Genomic DNA, 22,166 nt, shown 5'->3' with positions numbered 1-22,166 from the left:
TCTCTCTCTCTCTCTCTCTCTCTCTCTCTCTCTCTCTCCCACCCCACTCTGACATGTGGTCAAATCTTTGCTGGATCGCCTCCACTGAGGAGCAGCCTGCTAACTCTTAAGGCAGCTCACTCCACTTTGTGACAATCCTTAATTCTTGGGAACTTTTTCCACATACTTAATTGATACCTCCCTCTCTGTACCTTTTACCTGTTGCTTCTATCAATGCCCTCTAGGAAATGTCAGTTACTCAAAGAAATGCAAATCCTAGCAAGTCTGAGATCACACAGTACCCATCCTGGAGATGGAAGGGACCCTAAACTTAGCATTCCATTTCCCATCTCTATGTTTTGGTATAAGCTGTCCCCCATACCTGGAATGCATTCCTTTTTAGTCCCACTGCCAGAGTCTTTTTCTTCTTTTAAAGATCCAACTTAAGTCTCAGGTACCATCTCTTCTATAAAGTTTTCACAAGTAGTACAGTGGATAGATTCGGGACTTGGAGTCAGTAAGACCTGAATTCAAATCCAGCCTCACTTACTAGCTTGTGTGATCCTGGGCAAGTCATCAAACCTCTATTCACCTCAGTTTCCACATCTATAGAATGGGAATAATAATAATAGCACCTACCTAACAAGCTTGTTGTGAGGATAAAATGAGATAATACTTGTAAATCCCTTTGAGTATTTTATAAATGCTAGCTATTATCATTATTCCCAAATTTCATCAGTTTTTTTGTGCTTTCTCCAAATTACCTCCCATTGACTTATCTATGTTGATATTGTATCCCTAAGTATTTGTTAGCTCCCCAAAACTGTTTCATTTTGTCTTTTATATCCCTGAGCACCAGAGTGCTTTATACATATTAGATGCTTCATAATGTTAATTGAATCTACACAAGAAACAACCCCTACTTGACCAAGAATACAAGAAGAAGTGGTTGTGTGGCTTTCACTTGAAAACTTCAGGTCAGAGGGAACCCACTGCCTCCCAAGGCAGCCTAGTCCACTTTTGCAGAGCTCTAAGAAGACTTTTCTTACATTAAACCTCTTTGCAACTTCTCCCTGAAGTTTAATCCATGTATCTCTCTGAAGTTTAACACATTTGTCTTCCAGATGGCAGTCTTTCAAGTGCTTGAAGACTGTTATTATCCTCCTTCCCTGTCCCATCATCTCTTCTGTCAGTTAAAAGTCACTAGCTCATTCATCAGATCATCACATGGCCTGATCTCAAGACCCCTTAAGATTCTGTTGGCTTTGAAAGACTTTAGGATTCTGTGGAAATTGAGGTGATGTCCATCAATTGGGGAACGGCTGAACAAGTTGTGATACAGGATTGTAATGAAATATTATTGTGCCATAAGAAATGACAAGCAGGATGACTTCAGAAAAAACTGGAAAAAATATATATGAACTGATGCAAAGTGAAGTGAGCAGAACCAGGAGAACATTGTACACATCAACCACAACATTGTGAGATGATTAAATATGATAGACTTAGCTCTTTTCAGCAGTGCAATGATCTAAGACAATTCCAAAAACCTTAGGATGAAAAATGCTATCCACCTCCAGAGAAAGAACTGATAGAGTCTGAATGTAAATTGAAGCATAATATTTTGACTTCCTTTATCTTTTTCATGTTTCTTTTTTGGCCTGTGTTTTCTTTCACAATGTGAATAACCTAGAAATATGTTTTGCATGATTGCACATATATAACCTATGTCAAATTGCTTACTTTCTCAGGGAAGAAGGAAGGGAGGGAGGGAAAGAATTTGGACTCGGAATTTTTGAAAGTGAATGCTAAAAATTGTTTTTACATGTAATTGGGAAAAAATAAAATTATTTAAAAAAAAAGACTGTGTTTCTGATCACTGCAGAGATAATATCCAGAAGACTAAAGATGAAACATACCCCTCACCTCTTGCCAGAGAAGTGATAAATTTAAAATGCAGAGAGTAATACACATTTTTTACTATAGTCAGTATGGGAATTTGTTTTGCTGGACTCTGCATGTTCATAATAAGGGTTTTCTTTTTTTTGTTCAGTTGGTGTGGGAGTAGGAGTGACATTATAAATACATGTAAAATGAATGAATACATTTATTTGTTTTTTAAAGATCCTGGTTGTTTTCCTCTGGCATTCTCCAGCTTGTTAGTGTCCCTCCCAAAATCTGCTGTCTAGAACTGTCCACAATCTTTCAGGTGTGTCCTAATCAGGGCAGGATGCAGCACAATTTTCCTTTCCTGGCCTTTCTAGGACTGAAGCACCATGCCTGCCTTAATGCATCCTAAAGTTGTATTAGTTTTTGCAAGTACTCTATCACATGGTTGACTTATTCAGCTTACTCTCCACTAAAACCCCCAATTAATTGCTGTTGCATGACATTTTGGATGTTTTTGCAAATAAAAGAACATTTATCAATTGTTTAGTGTCAATATTACTTACCTAGCATATGCTGCTCTGCAGTAAGTATAATATTGGCAAAATAAGTCCATTTTTCCTGTTATACGAATGTACTAACTTCAAAACATGTTAGATCTCGCACTCACAAAGAACTCCACACAACCAGACACTCTTTTTGGAGGCATATGTCTCCTGACTCTCCCATAGTATCACAGCCTAAATGTTCACTGTGCTGCTATTTCTCATAGCAAAGAATACTGAAATATAAGAACCACCTCCCTAGATCCATGCCTTCCCCTTCTTATATGGATGAAGTTGACTTTTTTAGGCCAAAGTTAGAACTTTATATTTAATCTCTGTTGGATGGCATCTTAGACTTTGCCCATCATCTTTTACTTGTTGAAATTTTTTTGGAGTCTGACTCTCTTCCACTGTGTTAGCTATCCCTCCCAGCTTTATGTCATCTATAAATTGGATACCATGTCATCTATGCCTCCATCAAAGTCATCAATAAAAATGGTTTAAAGCCTAGGACCAAGGGCATGTCCCTGGGACTAGAAATCTCTAAGTTGACTGAGTTATTAATGACTCCTATTTGGGACTGGCCAATCAATCAATCAGTAAACATTTATTAAGCTCTGGGGGCAGCTAGGTGGCACAGTGGATAGAGCACTAGCCCTGAAGTCAGGAGGACCTGAGTTCAAATCCGGCCTCAGACCAAACATTTGACATGTACTAGCTGTGTGACCCTGGGCAAGTCACTTAACCCCAGTTGCCTAAAAAAAAAAAAATTTATTAAACTCCATGCCAAGTACTATGCTAAGTTCTAGGAATTCAAAAGAAGCAAAAGATAACCCCTGCCCTCAAGGAGCTTATAATTTAATGAGGGAGACAATACATGGGCAAATATGTACAAACAAGCTATATACAGGATAAATAGGAAGTAACTGACAGAGGTCAGTAGTCAGAATGGATGAAGGAGAGTGTTCCAGGTATGGGAAACAGCCAGAGAGTTTGTGGAATAGCTAGGAGGCCAGTGCCTCTGGATCAAAGAGTACATGGTGGGAAGTAAGATGTAAGAAGACTGGAATGGTAAGAGGGAGCCAGGTTACAAAGGGCTTTGAATGCCAAACAGAGCATTTTGTATTTGATGCTGGAGGTAATAGGGAGCCACTGCTCCCTATTGGGAAGTTTTACTGAATTGGGGGGGGAATGGTGACATGATTAGACTGAGCTTTAGAAAATCATTTTGGTGATTGAATAGAGGATGGATTGGATTAGGGAGAGACTTGAGGCAGGCAGTCCCTGGCCCCCAAGCCCACTATTGCAATAGTCCAGGTGTGAGGTGATAAGGGCGGGCACCAGGGTAGAGGTAGTGTCAGAGGAGAGAAGGGTGTGTATTTGAGAGATGTTGCAAAGGTGAAATTTACAGGGCTTAGATCTGAGGGGTGAGAGATAGTGAGGAGTCCAGGATGACTACCTAGGTTGTGAGCCTGAGGGACTGGGAGGATGGTGTTGCCCTTTATGGTAATAGGAAAGGTTGGGGTGGGGGGGAGAGTTTAGGGGAAAAGATGAGTTCAGTTTTAGACATAGTGAGTTTAAGATCTCTTCTGGACATCCAGTTGGAGATGTCTGAAAGACAGTTGGAGATGTGAGATTGGAGGTCAGCAGAGAGTTTGGGGTATGATAGGGAGATTTGAGAATCATCAGCATAAAGATGGTCATTAAATCCATATGAGCTGATGAGGTCATCAAATGAAGTAGTCTAGAGGGAGAAGAGAAGAGGGCCTAGGATAGAAGCCTTAGGGACACCTATGGTTAGAGATTCAGATCAGAATCTGAAGGAGGATTCAGTAAAGGAGACAGAGAAAGAGCAGTCAGATAGGTAGGAGAAAAACCAGGAGAGAGGGATGTCCTGAAAACCTAGAGAGAAGGAGGAGAGAGTAAGCCACAGTGTCCAAGGCTACTGGATTTGGCGACTAAGAGATCATTAGTAACTTTGGAGAGAGCAGTTTTGGTGGAGTGGTAATATTGGAAGCCGAATTGCAAGGGGTTAAGAAGACAGTGAGAGGAGAGAAAGTGGAGGCTCCTATTGTAGACAATTTTCTTGAGGAGTTTAGCTATGAAGGGCAGAAGAGATATAAGATGAGAGCAAGGATGGAAGGAGCAGATAGACAGTAGGAAATGAGCTAGTAGAGAGGAAGAGATTGAGGATAAGAGTAGAGATGACAGAGGGGACAATCTGCTGGAGGAGATGGGATGGAATGGGACCGCTTGAACAAGGAGAGGGGTTCACTTTGATAAGGAATAAGGCCACTTCATCATGTGATTCAGGGGTGAAGGAGGAGAGAGTGGCAGAAGGCACCTGAGTGATAGGAGATGAGGAAGAGGGAAGAAGAGGGAGCTTATAGCTGAAGGGCCTCGATTTTATCCGTAAAATATGAGACAGGGTTCTTGGCTGAGAGAGTTGGGGGATGGGAAGCCATGGGAGGTCTGAGGAGGAATGAGAAGGTTTGGAAGGACTGCTGTGGAGAGTGGGAGAATGAATTGATAAGGGAGTTAGAGTAGGATTGCCTAGCAGCAGTGAAAGCCCAGTTAAGATTGTGTAACATAAATTCGTAGTGGACCCAATCAGAAGGGTTATGCAATTTTCTCCATCTTCATTCAGCAGCATATGTGTAAGAGTAAAGGTGGCAATTGATTCACTAAGGGGTCAAGATGAGGAAAGACAAGAGGGTAGTTAATATAGGGGAGATGGCCCAGGAGAGAGTTAAGGGGTCAAGGGATTAGAGGTCACAGTGCGGACAAAGAGTAGGGTTATTTAAGGAAAGGCAGAGGGAGAGGTGAAAAGTTGATAGATTTTTGATTGGCTAAGAGGATTTCAGAATTCTTGAATGTGGAGATGGTTCATTTGTAGGTGATGGCGAGATCAAGGTTTGACCATCTTTATGGATGAGATGAGGTGGGGTGGAGGAGTAGCTCATGGGAAGTAAATCGGTTGAGGAGCTGGAAGATTGGGGTATTTGAGGAAGAATCAGTGTAATATGTTGAAGTCCCCTAGTATGAGGGCAAGAGTTGGGGAGGAGAGAAAAATTGTGAGCCAGGTACCAAATTCCTTGAGGAAGGAAGGGGAATGACCTAGGATTCTGTAGATAATAGCTACCAGAATTTTGATTGGGTGGTAGATATGAATGGCATGAACTTCAAAGAAAGAGGGGTAGGGGGAAAACCTGGAAGTGGCAATGGGGAGCAAAGAATATTCCAACTCCCCCACCTTGACCATTGACCAGAGGGGAATGAGTGAAGGTGCAGCCAGTACTGGAAAGGGTGGCTGTGTTAGCAGTGGGGAGTCAGGTTTCAGTAAGAGTTAGCAGATGGAAGAAGTGGGGGAGGGAAAGATTTAAGACAAAGGGAAGTTTGTTGCTTATGGAACAGGCATTCCAGAGGGCACAGTAGAAGGGCTGGGTGGTTTGATTGAAACTTTGGAGAATGAAGGTTGGGGATTGGGGAGGAGGAATCTGGCAGTGGGGAGTGGGGAGGATGATCTGCAGGAGTTCAAAGTCACTCAGATGTGAAGGTGTGATCAGGTGTGAGAATGTTTATCATTGAGTGGAGGGTGACACTTCTCTTCCTAACAAAGTTCTGGAGGCACGTGCAAGGAAGGCACACAGTCAGATGATCAGATTGGAGGCCCCATTTCACAACTCTTCTTCCCCCCAAAGGCTGGCCATTCTGAATCGACTTAAACGATACTATTGTCTAGCCCATATCTCTCCTTGTTACCCACAAAGATAGCATGAAAAAGCTATTGTCTCTTCCATTGGAATGTATGCTCCTTGAGGGCAGAAACTATTTCACTTTTGCCTCTGAACCCCTAGTGCTTCACCCAGTGCCTGGCACCCAGTCAGGACCTGTTAAATGCTTACTGATCAAGCGATTGGCTAATACATTGCTGAAGTCTAGGTACAGTATTCCCCAGACCTACCAGTCTAGTACCTATCAAAAAAGGAATCCCTTGTCCTTGATGAAACCAGGCTGTAGATTATATGTCAGATATGGAATTTGAACCCAGGACTCCATGTGAAAATCAAAACACCCATTTTAGGCAAGATTTTTTGCCCCTTTCAGTTTGGCATACTTAGACTACTTAGCCATCATGTCAGAAATAACAACACCTCATCAGATGGGTCAAGAAATGCCTTTTCCATGGGTGGGGCAGTACAGATACAGCGTGGTTTCACTTTGTTTTGTGTGAATCATCTGTAAATAAAGGAGAATTCTGGGTACAGGGATTTGGGAGGGGGGTGGTGGAGGTGACCAGGCCTATGATTTCATTGTAGGGAAGCACCCAGCAAGAAAAGCTCCACAAGGGCAGATCAGCAGCTGACTGCGGGTTAATAACTGTAGAGAGTTGTATTGAGCGCTGAGAAATTAAGTAGCTTGTGTGGCTTTATCCACCCAGCGTAGGGGACAGTAGCAGGGCTCAGACCCAGGTCTTCCTGACTATAAAGCCAATCCTTCCTTCCTTCCTTCCTTCCTTCCTTCCTTCCTTCCTTCCTTCCTTCCTTCCTTTCTTCCTTCCTTCCTTCCTTTCTTCCTTTCTTCCTTCCTTCCTTTCTTCCTTTCTTCTTTCCTTCTTTCTATCTTCCTTCCTACTTTCTTTCCTTTCTCTCTCCTTTCCTCCCTCCCTTCCTTCTGTCCTTCCTTTCTTTCTCTCTCTTTCTCTTTCTCTTCCTTCCTCCCTCCTTCCTCTCCCTGCTTTCTTTCTTTTCCTTCCTTTTTTCCTTCCCTCCCTCCTTTTCCTCTTTTTTTTTAATTCAGGTGTTTGTTAAGTGCCGGTACTAGGCACCAGGTACACAGCAGGACAAATCCAAGACAGTCTGTGTCCTTGAGCTTACATTCTCCTGTGGGTTAGGAGGTTGAGAGGAAGGGGGGAGAGGATGCAGACAACATGAATACAGAAAAGTCAATACATGGGGTATACAAGGTAAGAGGAAGGGGCCCTAGCACCTGGGCAGGTGGGGGAGGTGGTAGAAAGGAGGAGGCCTTCCCAGGGGCCTCTGAGCTGAGCCCAGGCCAGTTTGGTAGCCCCTTTGCTACTCTGTAAAAGCTTTTCCAATCATTTGGAACTTTGTTTTTTGTAGGTTTTTGTTTTTCTTTTCTCTTGTTCTCAATTTCATATGTGAATGCCTTTCTTTGTCAGTAGTAAGTGAAATACAGTTTCTTAATTTTTTAAAAAATGAAACATATTCAGCCAAGGATGCTGAAAAACATTCTCCAGCGCTCTCTCCCTTTTCTAATTCATCCTCTGCTTTTCCACATTGTGTGGTAAGGGAAGGGGTGACTTTCTGAGCAGAGGTTGACTAATGTAGGCAGAATTCTAACCCGATGACAGCTCCCCACTCTGGGCGATTCATATGGGGACAAATGTTCGAGTGAGAAGGAACCTAAAAAGCATTGCAAAGGTTTACAACGTGCTGGGCACCAAATTGAAGACCATAGGGGACAGATAGTGTTTTCATTCCTACCCCTGATTGAAGGTAGAGGAGTCAGAAGGGAGAAGCAGATTTGGAAAGTGAAGGTGTCTGAGAATTAGATTAGGGTTTCTGGACCACAGCTTAAAATAAAGGTATGATGGGCTCTTGGCCAGGCAGATAGAGTGCACTTTGAAAAGGCTTATTAAAAGCCTATCTAGGTCTATGTACCGATATGCAAAGTATGGGCAATAACCAGGGAGAACCAGAGAATTCAATGCAAGCAAACACCTTTGACTTGATTTGTGTCACTGAGACTTGGTGAGACTCATGATTTGGAAATAGAGCTCTGGAAGGGAAGAGGGATAGGGGCTGGACCTGTGATTTCATTGGCTTAGGGAACTCCCAGGTGAGAAAACTCTCTACCAATGCAGATTGGTACCTTCTGTGCAGCTTGTAGTCTGAAAGAGCTGATTGGAGCACTACTAGGGTAAGTGACTTGGCCAGAGTCACACCGTCAGGATGCATAGAAGGTGGGATGTGACTGGGTCTGGGTCTAGCCAGCTGCAAGGCCGGCTCTCTGTCCACTGTGCCATGCCTCTAAGGTACCCTCTGGAAGGGTATGCTTCATCCAAAAGAGCAGGTAAGGTAAGGGCCGAGGAGGAGGTGTTGTGAGGAGATAGATTCATGTGAGGAGTCCAGGAACCCAAGTTGAAGGAGAACAAGGTAGAGAGGATTAGGGTGGGATCAGAAAGCGAAGAGGAGAATAGAAGCAAGATTTTTCATGGTAGAATACTCTTGACCACTTGAAAAGAAGGCAGAATTTACACAAGGCATTTGATACTCAAAACATCCCAACTCTGGTATGAAGGCATGATGCTGCAGCAATGGGGACATCTGCTGGAACTCTCTTTCTGTCCAAAGCACAGCAGCTGGTAAATTCATGATTTAATGATGGATGCTTTTGTCCTTCAAAAGTCAAAGTGGTGACAAGGAAGAAAAACCGTTGTTGAAGTAGAAATAACAGGAACGTTAGGGGGCCAAATTTCATGGTAGAAAAGGCAAGGAAGTTAGGTGTCATTTGTTATGCACCCCAGGTTTTAGCAGGGCAGCTCTTTGAGAAGAATGGGACAAAAATGGTTAATAAGGAGTTGAAATGGGAGATAAGTTGGGGACATGGTAAGAATCCCTAGCTAAGAGTCCTCTCAATGAGATCAAGTTTCCTGGATCATTGGGTACTGAGCCTACACCAGTGCCCCCATGCTCAAAGGTAGGGACCCTAGTCTGACTGATCTCAGTCCTGCAGTGAATGTCCCTGTGGCCCCCAACCCAGGTAGAGTTGGAGGTGACTCATGGGGCCTGGCTGGGATGTGCATGTTGGGCTGGTACTAGCTGACCCTGTCCCACCATTACCTTTTCCATCCTCCCTGTTCCCTCCTCACCCCAGTTTCACATCTGAATCTGAAGATACCAAGCAGGCTTCTCTGGACAGCATCAACTCATCCCCAGGGCCTTTCATGACTATCTTTTAGGAGGGAGGAGGATTTCTCCAGGCTTAGAGGGACAGCCATGTCTAATAATTTTCCCCTTTGTGGGTAGAGAGAACTTCCTATGGATTTGATGCCTGTAAAAATTTAGTATGGCTCTATCAGCTGAAAACAAACCAAAACCAACCCCTACCTCTAAATCGCAAACATCAGAAAAACAATTATAACTAAACCCCACGTTGAAGTCAGGGGTGCCTGCGTCCTGGAGAGATGGCTTGTAGGAGCCATCATCTTCCAAGAGGATTCCATCTGGCTCCTGTGTACTCCCAAAGTATCATGCTCTCACAGCCATCTCCTCCCACCAGAGCTACTCTGAGGCAGTCTGGGTGCTGAGACTGATAATGACTCTTGCCTGTGCTTTGCACTGCATTAAATCTCTCTCTCTGTCTGTCTGGAGGGAGCACATTGATTCCTGTAACAGTTACCACCCATGGCTTTAGAAATGATGACAGCCACACCTCCTCCCTCCCAACCCCCCTTAAAGAGCCAAGATGAGGAATAGGAGGAAAAATACTTTCTAAAAAAGAAAAAGAAAAGAAACCTTGTTCAATTAGGGCTGGGAAGATTCTTGAGAAGCATGGGACTGAATCCTTTTCCTTTCTCTCTTCCTCCAACATCCCCACTTCCCCCAACCCTGTCACCCTCTATACTGGGCCTGACCTTGGACCCACTGCTTCCAGAGTCAGTGGAAAGACTCAGTTACTCTCTCTCTCTTTGTCATTGCTTCTGTCACTCTTCTCCCCAATAATATTCTGATTGATTTGACCATGATTAAAGGGTGTGTGGTCCTTGATAAAAAGTCCTCTGCTACTCAAAGAACTGCCACTTGATTGCTGTTACTCTTATTGATCTCATCTCTCTCTCTCTCTTTCTCTCTCTCTCTCTCTCTCTCTCTCTCTCTCTCTCTCTCTCTCTCTCTCTCGTTGCTTTTTTTGGTGAGGCAATTGGGGTTAAGTGACTTGCCTAGGGTCACACAGCTAGTAAGTGTCATGTGTCTGAGACTGGATTTGAACTCATGTCCTCCTGACTCCAAGGCCAGAATTCTATCCACTATGTCATCTAGCTGCCCCTTACTCTTACTGATCTTCAAAAGATGGAGAAAAATGGGAGAGATGCCATAGCATTCGAGATAGGTAAATGTCTTGACTTTCAGAAGAGGGGCCTGCAGGCTATGGGCTAGTGAACTTCAGTTCCTGATAAAACTCTGGAATGTCTTATTAATGGCTGATTTGTGAGCATTTAGAAAAGGAAGCTGTGATTACTAAAAGCCCTCATGGGTTCATCAAGAACAGGTCATGTCAGACTAAATCTCATTTCTTTTTTGAGCTGGTAGGTCAAGGGAACACTTTAGGTAGAGAATTCCTAGAGAGTTTCTGGATTTTGGCAAAATATTTGACAACCTCTTGTTCAATTCTTATGGATGAGACAGAGAGATGGGAGCTAAGCAATAGTGCAGTCAGGTGTATTTGAAACTGGTTGGATGGCCAGACCCAAAGAATAATCACTAATGGGTCGATGGCTTCTTGGAAGGTGTTCTGTAATGGAAAACTCCGAGTCCACCCTTGGCATTGTACTTGTAGCCACAGACGATGCCAGTGTTCTCCTGGTCTATGTTAAAAGCAGCATAGTGCCCCAAATCAGAGAGGCAGCTGTTTCACTTTCTTTTCCCTTGGCTAGATACTATCTGGGAGTCCTGTGTTTGGTTGTAGATTGTACACCTTAGGAAAGGCATAGACAAAGTGGAACGTGTTCAGAGAAAGGGCAGTTAGGATGATGTGAAGACTAAAGGCCTGGTTAAAGGGACTGGAGAGGGTTAGATTAGAGAAGAGAAGAAGTAGGGGGACATGGCAGCTCCCTTGAAATACTGGAAGGGCTGTTGGGTGGGAGTGTCTCTAGAGGGTAAACTAATGGAAACAATTAGCATCAACCACAGAGAGGCAAATGGCCACTCAACATAAAGAAAACCTTCCTACCCATGACAGCTGTCCAGAAGTGGATTGGGCCACCTCTGACGCCCCTCTGGCTCTGAGATTCCAGAGGTTGCAGATATTGGTAGATTCTTAAAATTTGTACTTTTTTAAAAAATGCCCAAGTGTTCATTGTTGATTGTATTGATCCTTTCCACACCCTAGCACACATAGCTCTTAGCCATTATCAATCAACAAACATTTATTAAGTGCCTACTCTGTGCCAGGCACTATGTAAGCCTATGTAAGGATACCAAGAGAGAATGAAACGGGAGTTTAATTTCTAATGGGGCATTAGGATACATTCTTAGTGATGTTATCTTTGTTTTCAATATCTCATTTTTTCCAATTATGTATGAAAACCATTTTAAACATTCGTTTTTTAAAATTTTGAGTTCCAAATTCTGTCCCTCCCTCCCCCCAAATTGAGAAGGCAGGCAATTTGATATAGGTTCTATGTGTGCAATCATGCAAAACGTATTTCCATATTAGTCATGTTGTGAAAGAAAACACTGACTTAAAAAAAAACATTAAAAATATAGAAAGTGAAAAAGAGTATTCAGACTCCATCAATTCTTTCTCTGGAGGTGGATAGTATTTTTCATTATGGGTCCATTGGAGTAGTCTTAGATCATTGTATTGTTGAGAATTGGTAAGTCATTCATCATTGATCATCGTGCAGTATTTCTATTACTGTGTATGATGTTCTCCTGGTTCTGCTCCCTTCACTTTGCATCAGTTCAAATAATGCTATCTTTGAAAACAAAGGATAGCAATATATATTTGTGTCCCAACCTCCTTCTGACTCCCTAAAATAGATACTAACGATGGTAGGTGTTGAATACCAAGGAGCTTGGTGCTGCTGGAGTGGACAGAGCATCAGGCCTGGAGTCAGGAAGTTCAGAATTTCAGTGTGACCGCAGATGCTTGCTAGCTGTGTGACCCTGGGCAAACTGTTTGCCTCAGTTTCCTCAACTGTAAAATGGGGATAATAATAACACCTATCTCCCAGGGTTATTGTGGGGATGAAATGAGATAAAATCTATAGAGCACATGGCAAACCTTAATGTGCTATATAAATGCTAGCTGTCATTATTATTATTAATACTGGCATTATGCTTTCCAGATTTTTATAATAGCTTTGCTTGTGAACTCTTGATTTGTTTTCCAAGTTGTAGTACTTTACATTTCTACTAGAAAAATATTAATGGTGGTAAAACTACCTTCATATGTACCTGGGTGAAATGGATGCTAAGCTTGGTACTTCCATACTTACTGTTACTGTCACCTTTTGAAGGTACTTAAAAGTAAGCAGAATTCAGCTGGACGCAAGTGAATGCTATACACTATAGGGCAAAAGTGTAAAGGAATAATGATGTGGAGTTTTATGTCTTTGTCACTGTCTCGTGTTTTCAATCAGGAGCCAGCAGAGAAGAAATCTACAAGCACTGGGAGTGGTTGGAACAAAATGTCATGAAGACCTTATCTGTGTTTGACTCAAATGAAGATATTACTAGTTTTGTGCATGGAAAGATAAGAGTAAGTGCCATGGTGTCCTCTTACTAGCAGAAAGGCTACAATCCTAGTGCTGAATGGAATCAGCAGCCTCTGTATGGGGCTCCCAGACAGCCTTGACTTTGATTTTTCAAGGCACCTCCTTCAATGGCTAGGTTCTGTTCATTCTGCTTTCATGATCTCTCTCTGTGTTGCTGTCTCTGTCTCTCTCTGTGTGTCTCTGTTTCTCTGTCTGCCCCTCTCTCTCTCTCTCTCTCTCTCTCTCTCTCTCTCTCTCTCTCTCTCACACACACACACATACACACACACACACACACACACACACACACACACACACACACCCATAACCTTTTTTTTGTGTGTTTTGCTAGGCAATGGGGTTAAGTGACTTACCCAGGGTCACACAGCCACCCATACCCTTTCTCTCTACTTCTTTCCCTCTAGACAATTGTCATTATTTTGTTCCTGCCTTGCAGCCATCCTTTTCAACACTGCCCAAGAGATCTTCCTAACCCACAGCCTTGGTCATGTCATTCCTCTACTCACAAACCCATTGTCCCCTGGATAAAGTGTTTGCTCCCAGTCCTGCTGTCCCAGGCAACTCCGAGGTTTGTTACAGTCTCCTACCCTAGGCTGATCTTCATACACCTGATGATGTAGCCAAATCAGGCCTGTCTTCTGTCCTCCACTTCCCTTCTGAACAACATGCACATGCAGGTGTATATGCACAGATACACCCCCCACCCTCGTGGGTGAAAGTGATCACCCCTTTTCCCTCTTCAAATATCTTGTAGCATTTTGCCTGGTTCTTGCTTGTGTATCTATCTCACTCTCCCTTGTGTTCCAGTTCTTTGCATATATTTTCCCCACTATCAGACCGTCAGCTTCTTCAGAGCAAGACCTGTGTTACATATTTTTGTATTCCTAGTGCCTGGCACAATTTGTTTCACATAGTGTAGGTGCTTAATGTTAATGGGATGATAAATAACAGGTCAACCCCTCAGGGTTGCAAAGAGGCACATGTGGGCACCAGAACCTGACCTTTCCAAGGGATATTTTTATTTTTAAAAGGGACTCTTGTGAGTTCTTGTTCATGTTTTCCAATAAATCATCCGTGAAATATCCACTCAGTGCTCTAGGGATCTTTTACTCTTCTCATGATATTTTGTCGACAACATCTATGGTGTCTACCTCTTGTTTGTACGACATGATCAACCTACCTCCTTTTCTAGTCATGTATGTCCTCTGTGATATCCTTTATAATGCTTCTCACACAAAAGTCATTCTTTGTCACATGCAGTAGCATATCTCTTTATTGCATGGGATGAGACGATATGGACCATTTTTGATCTGGACTAGTAAAGATAGTGGTGAAATCATTAAATCATTCAGACTCTCAACTACTGATGACTTGGAACGCCGTTTTGGTAAGATTGCCAACCCTCTGTCCAGGTAAACATTTATTAAGACCCAACTGTGTGCAGAGCACAATGGTAGGCACTAATTAGGATGCAAAGTTTAGATAAGACCCGGTCCCTGCATTTATGGAAGTGTGGTAGAAAACTCTGACACATACACAAAACACTCTACTATAATGCACAAATACATATATATTATATATATCTATATACACATATATATAAGAAGGTACAAACTGATTACTGAGTGAAGAGAGGGAATAGAGAGGAAATGTAATGTATTATAGATTGAAAGGGATCAGGGGAAACTTCTTGAACAAGTATGGGTGAAGGTAAGAATTCAGCAGGGGAGGGAAGGCATTTCATGCCTAGCTAATAAAAACATGAAGTACCTAAGTCATGTTCTGGGCACAAGTAACTGGGCCATGAAGTATGAAGAGGGAATGAATATGACATAAAGCTGGGAATGCAGGGAGGTATCACATTGAAGGGATCCTTCAACTCCAGACAAAGTTGTTAAAAATTGATTAAGTGGGGAATAGGGAGCCCCTGATAATTTTTGAGCAGAGAGGTGACGTGACCAGAAGTCTTGGTAGGTAGGAGAAATTAGCCCAGCACTTGTATGAAGGATGGAGGAGAGGGCTTGTTAGGAGGCTTTTGCCACAACCCAGGTGGGTGGCAATGAGGGTCTGTTTTCTGGGAATAAGGAAGTAGAGATAGATACGAGAGCTGGAACAGTCCCATGATTTGCTGACTGATTGTACCCAAGAGGTCGGTGCTGACAAACACCAAGGTTTTGAACCTGGGAAATTGAGTGGATGATGTTACCAACAATGGAAATAAGATGGAAGAAGGAGCAGTTTTAAGAGGGAAAACTGATAAGCTTGGTCGTCCACAGTTCTTTGGAGTTGCCAGGTGCCTCTGGTGCTCCATTGTGGGGCATGGAGGTGACTATTGAGTCTGGAGCTCAGAACAGAGGTCAGGGCTGGAAATACCGTTTTGGAAGGCTGTCTCCATGGGGCTGTGAAAGTGAATAATATGCTTGCCAAGGGAGAAAATACAGTAAAACTGTAGCTTTATTTATTACCTTCCAGGAAGTAATTAGATTAAATGCATTTTCAGAAGCTCTTTCTCTCTCCTTTAGGGACTGATTGCCGAAGAGGGAAAAGATTGTCTCGTAAAAGGTGACGATCCTGAGAAGTTTCGAGAAGCTCTCATGAAATTTGAGAAATGCTTTGGTTTAGCCAAACAAGAGAAATTGGTGACCTATTATTCATGCAGTTATTGGAGAGGACGAGTTCCTTGCCAGGGATGGCTCTATCTTAGCTCCAACTTTCTGAGTTTCTATTCTTTTTTGTTGGGATCAGAAAGTAAGTGTTGGGTTTTTGTTTTTTTGTTTTTTTGTTGTTGTTGTTGTTGTTGTTCTTTACCATGACTTTGGGCTTTGGGACTGATAGACTTCTTGGGTTTTTAAATTAAGTGTGCAAAAATTGAATCAATATGTGCCAGTAACTGGTTTAAAGGCAACAATAACAGATTACTAAAGAAAACATGTCTCCTTTTGGTTCCATGTTTTCTTCACCACTTTTAAGGTTCAATATGAAGGGAAGGGGAGAAGGGAATAGGCATTTATTAAGCACTGACTGTAAAAGCACTTACAGACATCTCATTTGATCCTCACAACAATCCTGGGAGTAGCTGCTATTAATATCCCCATTTTATAGTTGAGGAAACTGAGGCAGACAGTGGTTAAGTGACTTGCCCAGTATCACACAGCCAGTAAGTGTCTGTGGTTGGATTTGAACTCAGTTCTCCCTGACTTCAAACCCAGTGTTCTATCCATTCATTGTACCACCTAGATGCCTAGAAAAACTATGTATATGATGTGCTTAAAGTTTTTTAAAACTTACAAAAGGTCACATCATCGAAACTTTGAGAATTGAAGGAAAAACCTTTCAGGTTGTTCATTTAGGGAGAATTCTTAGTCCGGAGATAGAGATAAAAGATCAAATAGACAATTCTGATTGCATCCAATTCAAGAGGCACTTATTAAGCACTTACTATATGTATGATACCATCCTGGCCTCTAAGTACACAAAGCCAAAAGGAAACAACTATCCCAGCCTTCCAGGTTCTTGCCTTCTTCTGGGGGATACAACATATGCACAGATAGGGAAATGCATGATGCCTTAAGGTGGGAAAGAGGGCTAACAGCTGGAACGATTGAGAGGCAGCACATGAATTGATCCTGGAAGGGAGCCAGGGTCTCCAGGTCACAAAGATATGGTGGAGGGGCTGTATTCTCAGGCATGGGAGATAGTCTGTAGGCATAGTCACAGATGCATATAGTGGGTGCTTAATAAATGCTGGTTGGCTTCTTGATTGGTTGGTTGACAATGGGGTGACTGGGAAGTAATAAGGGGAAAGGCAAGTGAAGAAGTACAAAGATGGCGCTTGGCCAGGGCCAAGCCTAAGGCACCAGCACTCAAGGCTTACACAGGCCCAGAGAGTGGCCTGAACCTCGAAGGGAATTTGGTAAATATTACTAGGATGATACTCGAGGCTAGCATATTAGTCTGTGGATAGCTTTAAAATTATAAGCTGGCTGTGCCTGTTTTCCAGAGATGATGTAACCTACTTGGACCTACTTGGTCCAACAGCTTCATGTCATGTAGCCTCAGAGAAACAAGACAGGAAGTGCTACAGAGTAGGATTTTTTTGGTGCAGACCAGTGATTTCATCAGTATAGGGAACTCCTGGTGAAGAAATGCCTTCTGCCAACCTTAATGATGATGATGATGATGATGATGATGATGATGATGATGATGATGATGTTAATGGCTACCATTTCTATAGTGCTTTAAGATTCGCCAAGCTCTTGACATATACTGTCTCTTTTGATCCTTGCACTAACCCTGTAAGGTATGTGCTATTACTATTCCCGTTTGAGAAATGAGAGGTTAAGTGACTCCTCCAGGGTCACACAGCTAAGAAGTGACTGAGGAGGTGGGATTCAAGCTCAGGTCTTCCCAACTCTCAAGTCCAATTCTTTCCCCACTATGCCAAGCAACCATTGCAGATCAGTTGTTGTTTGTTTTTCCTTCTTAAAGAGGACCAATGACATCAGGCAGGTGATAATCTTGACTTAAAAGTGAATTGGGTTTTAGTGAGGCAGAGCTATGCAGAGTCATCAGCCTCACTGTCTTCTCCAGAATCATCAAGGTCCAGTGGCAAGACATAGGTCAGGACAACTGGAGATGACCCCAGATGCAGTTGGAGACCTTGGCCTTTTTAAGCTAAGGTCTTTCCCAGGTCGCAGTTTGTCTGAGACAACACCCATTCAAAGGTTCAAGGCTAGGTAAGAATTGAGACAAAAGAAGGCCATTTGCCTTCACAACAGAACCTATCTGGGAGGGAATTCTGGCCAGAAAAGAAATAGTTGCTATTTATGTTCACTCTGAGCCAACTGGACCCAAACCATGAGCAAGTGAGGCTTTGGCTGGGACCTATTTTTGGCCAGCCTGCGAGAGCCAGAGTAAAAGGTCCATTGTAGATCTGCATCTACTCACCAAGGGATGGTCTTAGGCCATTGCCCTGGGACGATGCCAGAGATAGGACTTGAATCCAGGTTTTCCTGACTCAGACTCTGACATCGAGGCTGACTCTCATTCTTCAACTTCATGTTGCCTCGAAGCAGCAGGTGCTACTTAAAAATAAGATAAAAATTAATGAGAAAAAAATTCTGATAGGAAGAGGCAATTAAGTTCAATAACAAAATAGATGGCTATATACACATGTATGTTTTTAAGGTTCCATTTACATTTTTCTCTGATTACCCCGATTATGTGTTTATAACGTTTTAACCAGTGTTACATCCTAGAATCTAAGCATCATTTTCTCCACACAGCTAATGGCTATTCTAAAAAATTTGATTAACTAATAAATGTAAGTGAATAGTGAGAATTTAATCACATCTTTGCTTAACTCAACTTTGCAGTCAAACTTGTTATCTCCTGGGATGCCATCTCCAAACTTGAAAAAACATCAAATGTCCTTCTCACCGAGAGTATCCATGTGTGTTCCCGGGGGGAAGATTACTACTTTTCAATGTTTTTGCACATTAATGAAACATTCCTTCTCATGGAGCAACTGGCCAACTATGCAGTAAGAAGACTTTTTGACAAGGAGACGTTTGAAAATGACCTAGTCCTCAATGATCCTCTTAAAATCACCAAAAGGTAGTAACAGTTCAATTGCGATGGGTTGCCTTTTTGTTTGCACCTTTTGAAGTGGGTTCAGATCTCACCTCTGTGGGATTTGTGTGTGTGCCCCTGGGCACATGTCTTATCCTCTCTAGGATGTGAGTGGGTTAGGATAGGTGGCCCCTAAGGTTCCTCCCAGCTCCAATAATAGCTGGTGTGATTTGGTTTTTATAACCATCCTATGTGGTAAATAAAGGGCTAGAGACCTTACTATCCTGAAGCTTGGGCACATTTCTTAAGCTCATGATGATGGAGTGTGTGTCCCCTATGAAATTCAAATCCAGGTCGTTTTGCCCTTCCAATTCTGTGCTCTGGCCATTGTGCCACACTGCCTTCTCTGGCACTGATTGACACAAGTTATTAACTGGTTTGTGCCATAATGGTACAGGTGTTCACTGTTGGCTTAATTTCACTGGTATACATTTACTTGCTTATTCATGTATACTTCCTTCAGAGTTGTGTCTTTATTCTTGGATAATTTTTCTCTTGAGATGTCATTGTGGTTAGATCAGATTTCTGAAACGTTATGGCTAGGGAAGGATCTCTCTGTAGGTTGAGGCAGGATCTGCCCTCCAAGACCTTCTAGGCATTTGGGCAGCTGTTGGTTAGTTATAACTGCATTGCTTTTAGTGGCAATCACTTAGGCATTTTCTCCAAGGGGTTTTGCATATTTAACTTGGCTAAATCTGCAATTCATTCTTAGATAAATGTGTGGATTGTATTTCAAATGGATTCTATCCTGAGCTGTCCAAGTTGTCCTCTAACTTTGGCTTGTTCCTGAGGCTTAACATCTTGCTTGATTGCGCAGGGAGAGGGAGAGAAAAGCAACCAGAAGTAGCTGTTGGAAGGAACTTCTGACAATGAAGGTGAAAGGTGAAGGTTGTATCTATGAAAGAAAGAGGAGAGAACTGTGAGGCACATTCCCCTTTGACTCCTTTGGATTATAGACTCCAAGATTTAGATGGAAAGAACCTTGGAGGGCTTGTCTTGCAGAGGAGGAAAACTGAGGCACAGGGAGGGAAAGTGACCTGTCCAAGGTACTGAAAGGATCAGAATTTTAAAACTAGAAGAGACCCCAGAAGTCATATAGTCAAACCTTCTCATTTTACAGAGGAGGAAACTGAGGCCCAGGGAGGGGAAGGGACTTGATCAACATTGCTCATCGGCTGGAAGGGATTCCAGAGGCCATTTAGTCAAAGCCTCTTATTTTACAGAGTAGGAAACTGAGGCCAAGGGAAGGGGAGTGACTTGTCCAAAGTCACACAGGCAGTAAGGAGCCTGCTGCTCGGCTGTATTGGCTAGACCAGAATGAATGATTTCAGGGTTCTGTGGCTCACAACATGGAGTAGGCTTGTTGCATTTGCCTGTTTTCTTTCACCGCTAAGATAGGCCTGAAATCCAAGATAGAATTTAATTGTGAATCTATTTGTGCTAATTTTCTATATGCCTTTAAAGAATTAGTCACAGGCTTGAGACATTTTGTACTGTACACAAACATTAGTGTTGTGTGCTTATTAATAAGAGGTAAGTGCTATACCCCAAGCTGGGGGACTGAAATCTCTATTTGTGTTTGCTTTCCATTTGATTGTTGTCTTTACTACTTATGTCTTGTTTAGCTGTTAAAAGGTACTCTTCAAGGTCTTTTTCTTTTCCTTTTTTCCATTTGAAAAGGGATCTGTCAGAAATTTACTTAGCTCCTTAGTCTTTGTTTAAAAGGAATGTAGCAAATGAGTTTTTTGCTCTGCATAATTTCTCAAGAGCGTCTTTTCAAAATTACATGCTTTTAAGTTCATTTATGAGAATGCTAACTTATTGAAAAGGCATACACAAATGACATTTCAAATGATGGTAAAAATTAATATAATTTGCTCTTAATGTGCATCAGTATAATTTTGAAACATCTTATCAAATTTTTCCTCTACCTGTGCCAGGAAGATGAGAAAGGAAAAGGGAGTTTGGCCTTTACTTTGCTAAGTGTGTATTTTGTTTGTTTGTCGGTCCTATGATTCCAGTGGTACAGCCACTGACTGACATTGTGTCTGCCACCTTGGAGTCTTAAAATTGCCTGGGGGCAATGAGAGGTGAAGTGCGGGGCCCTAGGCTTTCCCTGCCAGAACACTTCAGAGGCAGGCCTCCAACCCTGGGCTTTATAGCTCTGACCCTAAAGCTGGCCATTTTGCTGTTCTGCCACAGCTCCCCCTTGCAAGTATGAGTTATTGCTTAATATGCATACTACCCCACCCAAATGGCATTGTTGTTTGCCCGGTTTCCAGGGGCCCCGAAACAACCATTTGTTTTTCACCTTCTTCATAGATCTCTTTATAAATTAATCAAATGACTGTGTTTATTGAACACCTGTTCCTCCTTCAAGTATGCATTCTCTTTTGCATATATTAGGTTTTACCTCCAATTTTTGATAAACAGATGTGAAAGATTTTTGATAGTCAGAAATGAAAAATGCTGTTCAGAAGGTAGGTTGGGTCCATATTCGCTTATTAGGAATATAGACTTCTATGAGTCCATAAGTATTCTGCTTTGATACTTGGAAAATGACCTTCATGTTTAGATATTATATTCTTTTGCCTAAACTGTACAATGATAAATCCAGGAAAATGTCCCTTTTTTTTCCACAGCTGATTTTTTGCATTGTAAAGTATTGGTAATAATGTAAAAGTGAGTCTTACAAATGTTCAATTAAAAATCATGTCTTTAAAAAAAAAAGAGTATAGACTAATTCACCCCTTAACAGAAAGTTTCAAACCCAACTACATATATATGACTTTTGAAATGTTTCATCTATCAGCCACAACTGAGAGAGATTTTGTTGGAAGGAAGAATGAAAGAGACCAGCCTAGTAGGAAATAGTGGTTGTCTTCCATTGGGCTATCTGAGAAAGAATAGGCCATTCAGCTTTTTAGTACGTTTTCTTCTTAATGCTGATAGTTGTTCCTTGACCCTTCCCCTGCGGTGATCTGCCAGAGTAGGGAGTAATGCCAGAGAAATCAAGTTCAAACCTAAGTCCTCTAGACTCCAACTTTATCGTTCTATGTCCTATCCTTGACACCATGCTACTTCTGGTTAGGCACTTAATTAAGACAGAATTGAATGTTAAAGGGACAGCTTGGTGGCACAGTGGATAGAATTCTGGCCCTGGATTCAGAAGGACCTGAGTTCAAATATGGCCTCAGACACATAACACTTACTAGCTGTGTGACCCTGGACAGGTCACTTAACCCCATTGCCTAGTCAAAAAAAAAAAAAAAAGAAGAATTGAATGTTAAGACAATTCTTATCCCTATTAACATTTCCTCCCTGAAAGAAGTATTTCTTTATTGGCAGATAGGGGGTACCATGTTGCACAGAGTGCTGGACCTGGAATCATAAAGACCTGAGTTCAAATGTTGGCCTTAGACACTTATCAGGTATGTGACCCTGGATGAGTCATTTCACCCTGTTCGCTTCAGTTTCCTCATATGTAAAATGAGCTGGGGAAGGAAATAGCAAACCACTCCAGTATCTCTGCAAAGAAAACCCCAAATGGGGTCATGAAGAGTTGGAATAACAATGATAATTCTAGCTCTTCTTTATTTTTT

At 42.2% G+C, this 22,166-nt stretch overlaps 1 protein-coding gene across 4 annotated transcripts in view; it reads left to right on the top strand.

Moving 5' to 3' along the window:
* Positions 1 to 22,166, top strand: part of TBC1D8B (TBC1 domain family member 8B) — a 105,002-nt gene that overhangs the window by 42,484 nt on the left and 40,352 nt on the right. For all 4 annotated transcript variants that reach the window (XM_027845588.1, XM_027845587.1, XM_027845589.1 and 1 more), the window contains exons 3-5: positions 12,799 to 12,917; positions 15,456 to 15,681; positions 18,309 to 18,549. In XM_027845588.1, the coding sequence (XP_027701389.1) occupies positions 12,799 to 12,917; positions 15,456 to 15,681; positions 18,309 to 18,549 (586 nt within the window). The remainder of the gene's footprint in view (positions 1 to 12,798; positions 12,918 to 15,455; positions 15,682 to 18,308; positions 18,550 to 22,166) is intronic.

The sequence above is a fragment of the Vombatus ursinus genome, unplaced genomic scaffold, assembly GCF_900497805.2.
Source record: "Vombatus ursinus unplaced genomic scaffold, bare-nosed wombat genome assembly UNPS02014982.1, whole genome shotgun sequence".
Taxonomy (NCBI): domain Eukaryota; kingdom Metazoa; phylum Chordata; class Mammalia; order Diprotodontia; family Vombatidae; genus Vombatus; species Vombatus ursinus.
The sequence above is the reverse complement of the archived record's forward strand: the minus strand, read 5'-3'. Positions and strand labels throughout refer to the sequence as shown.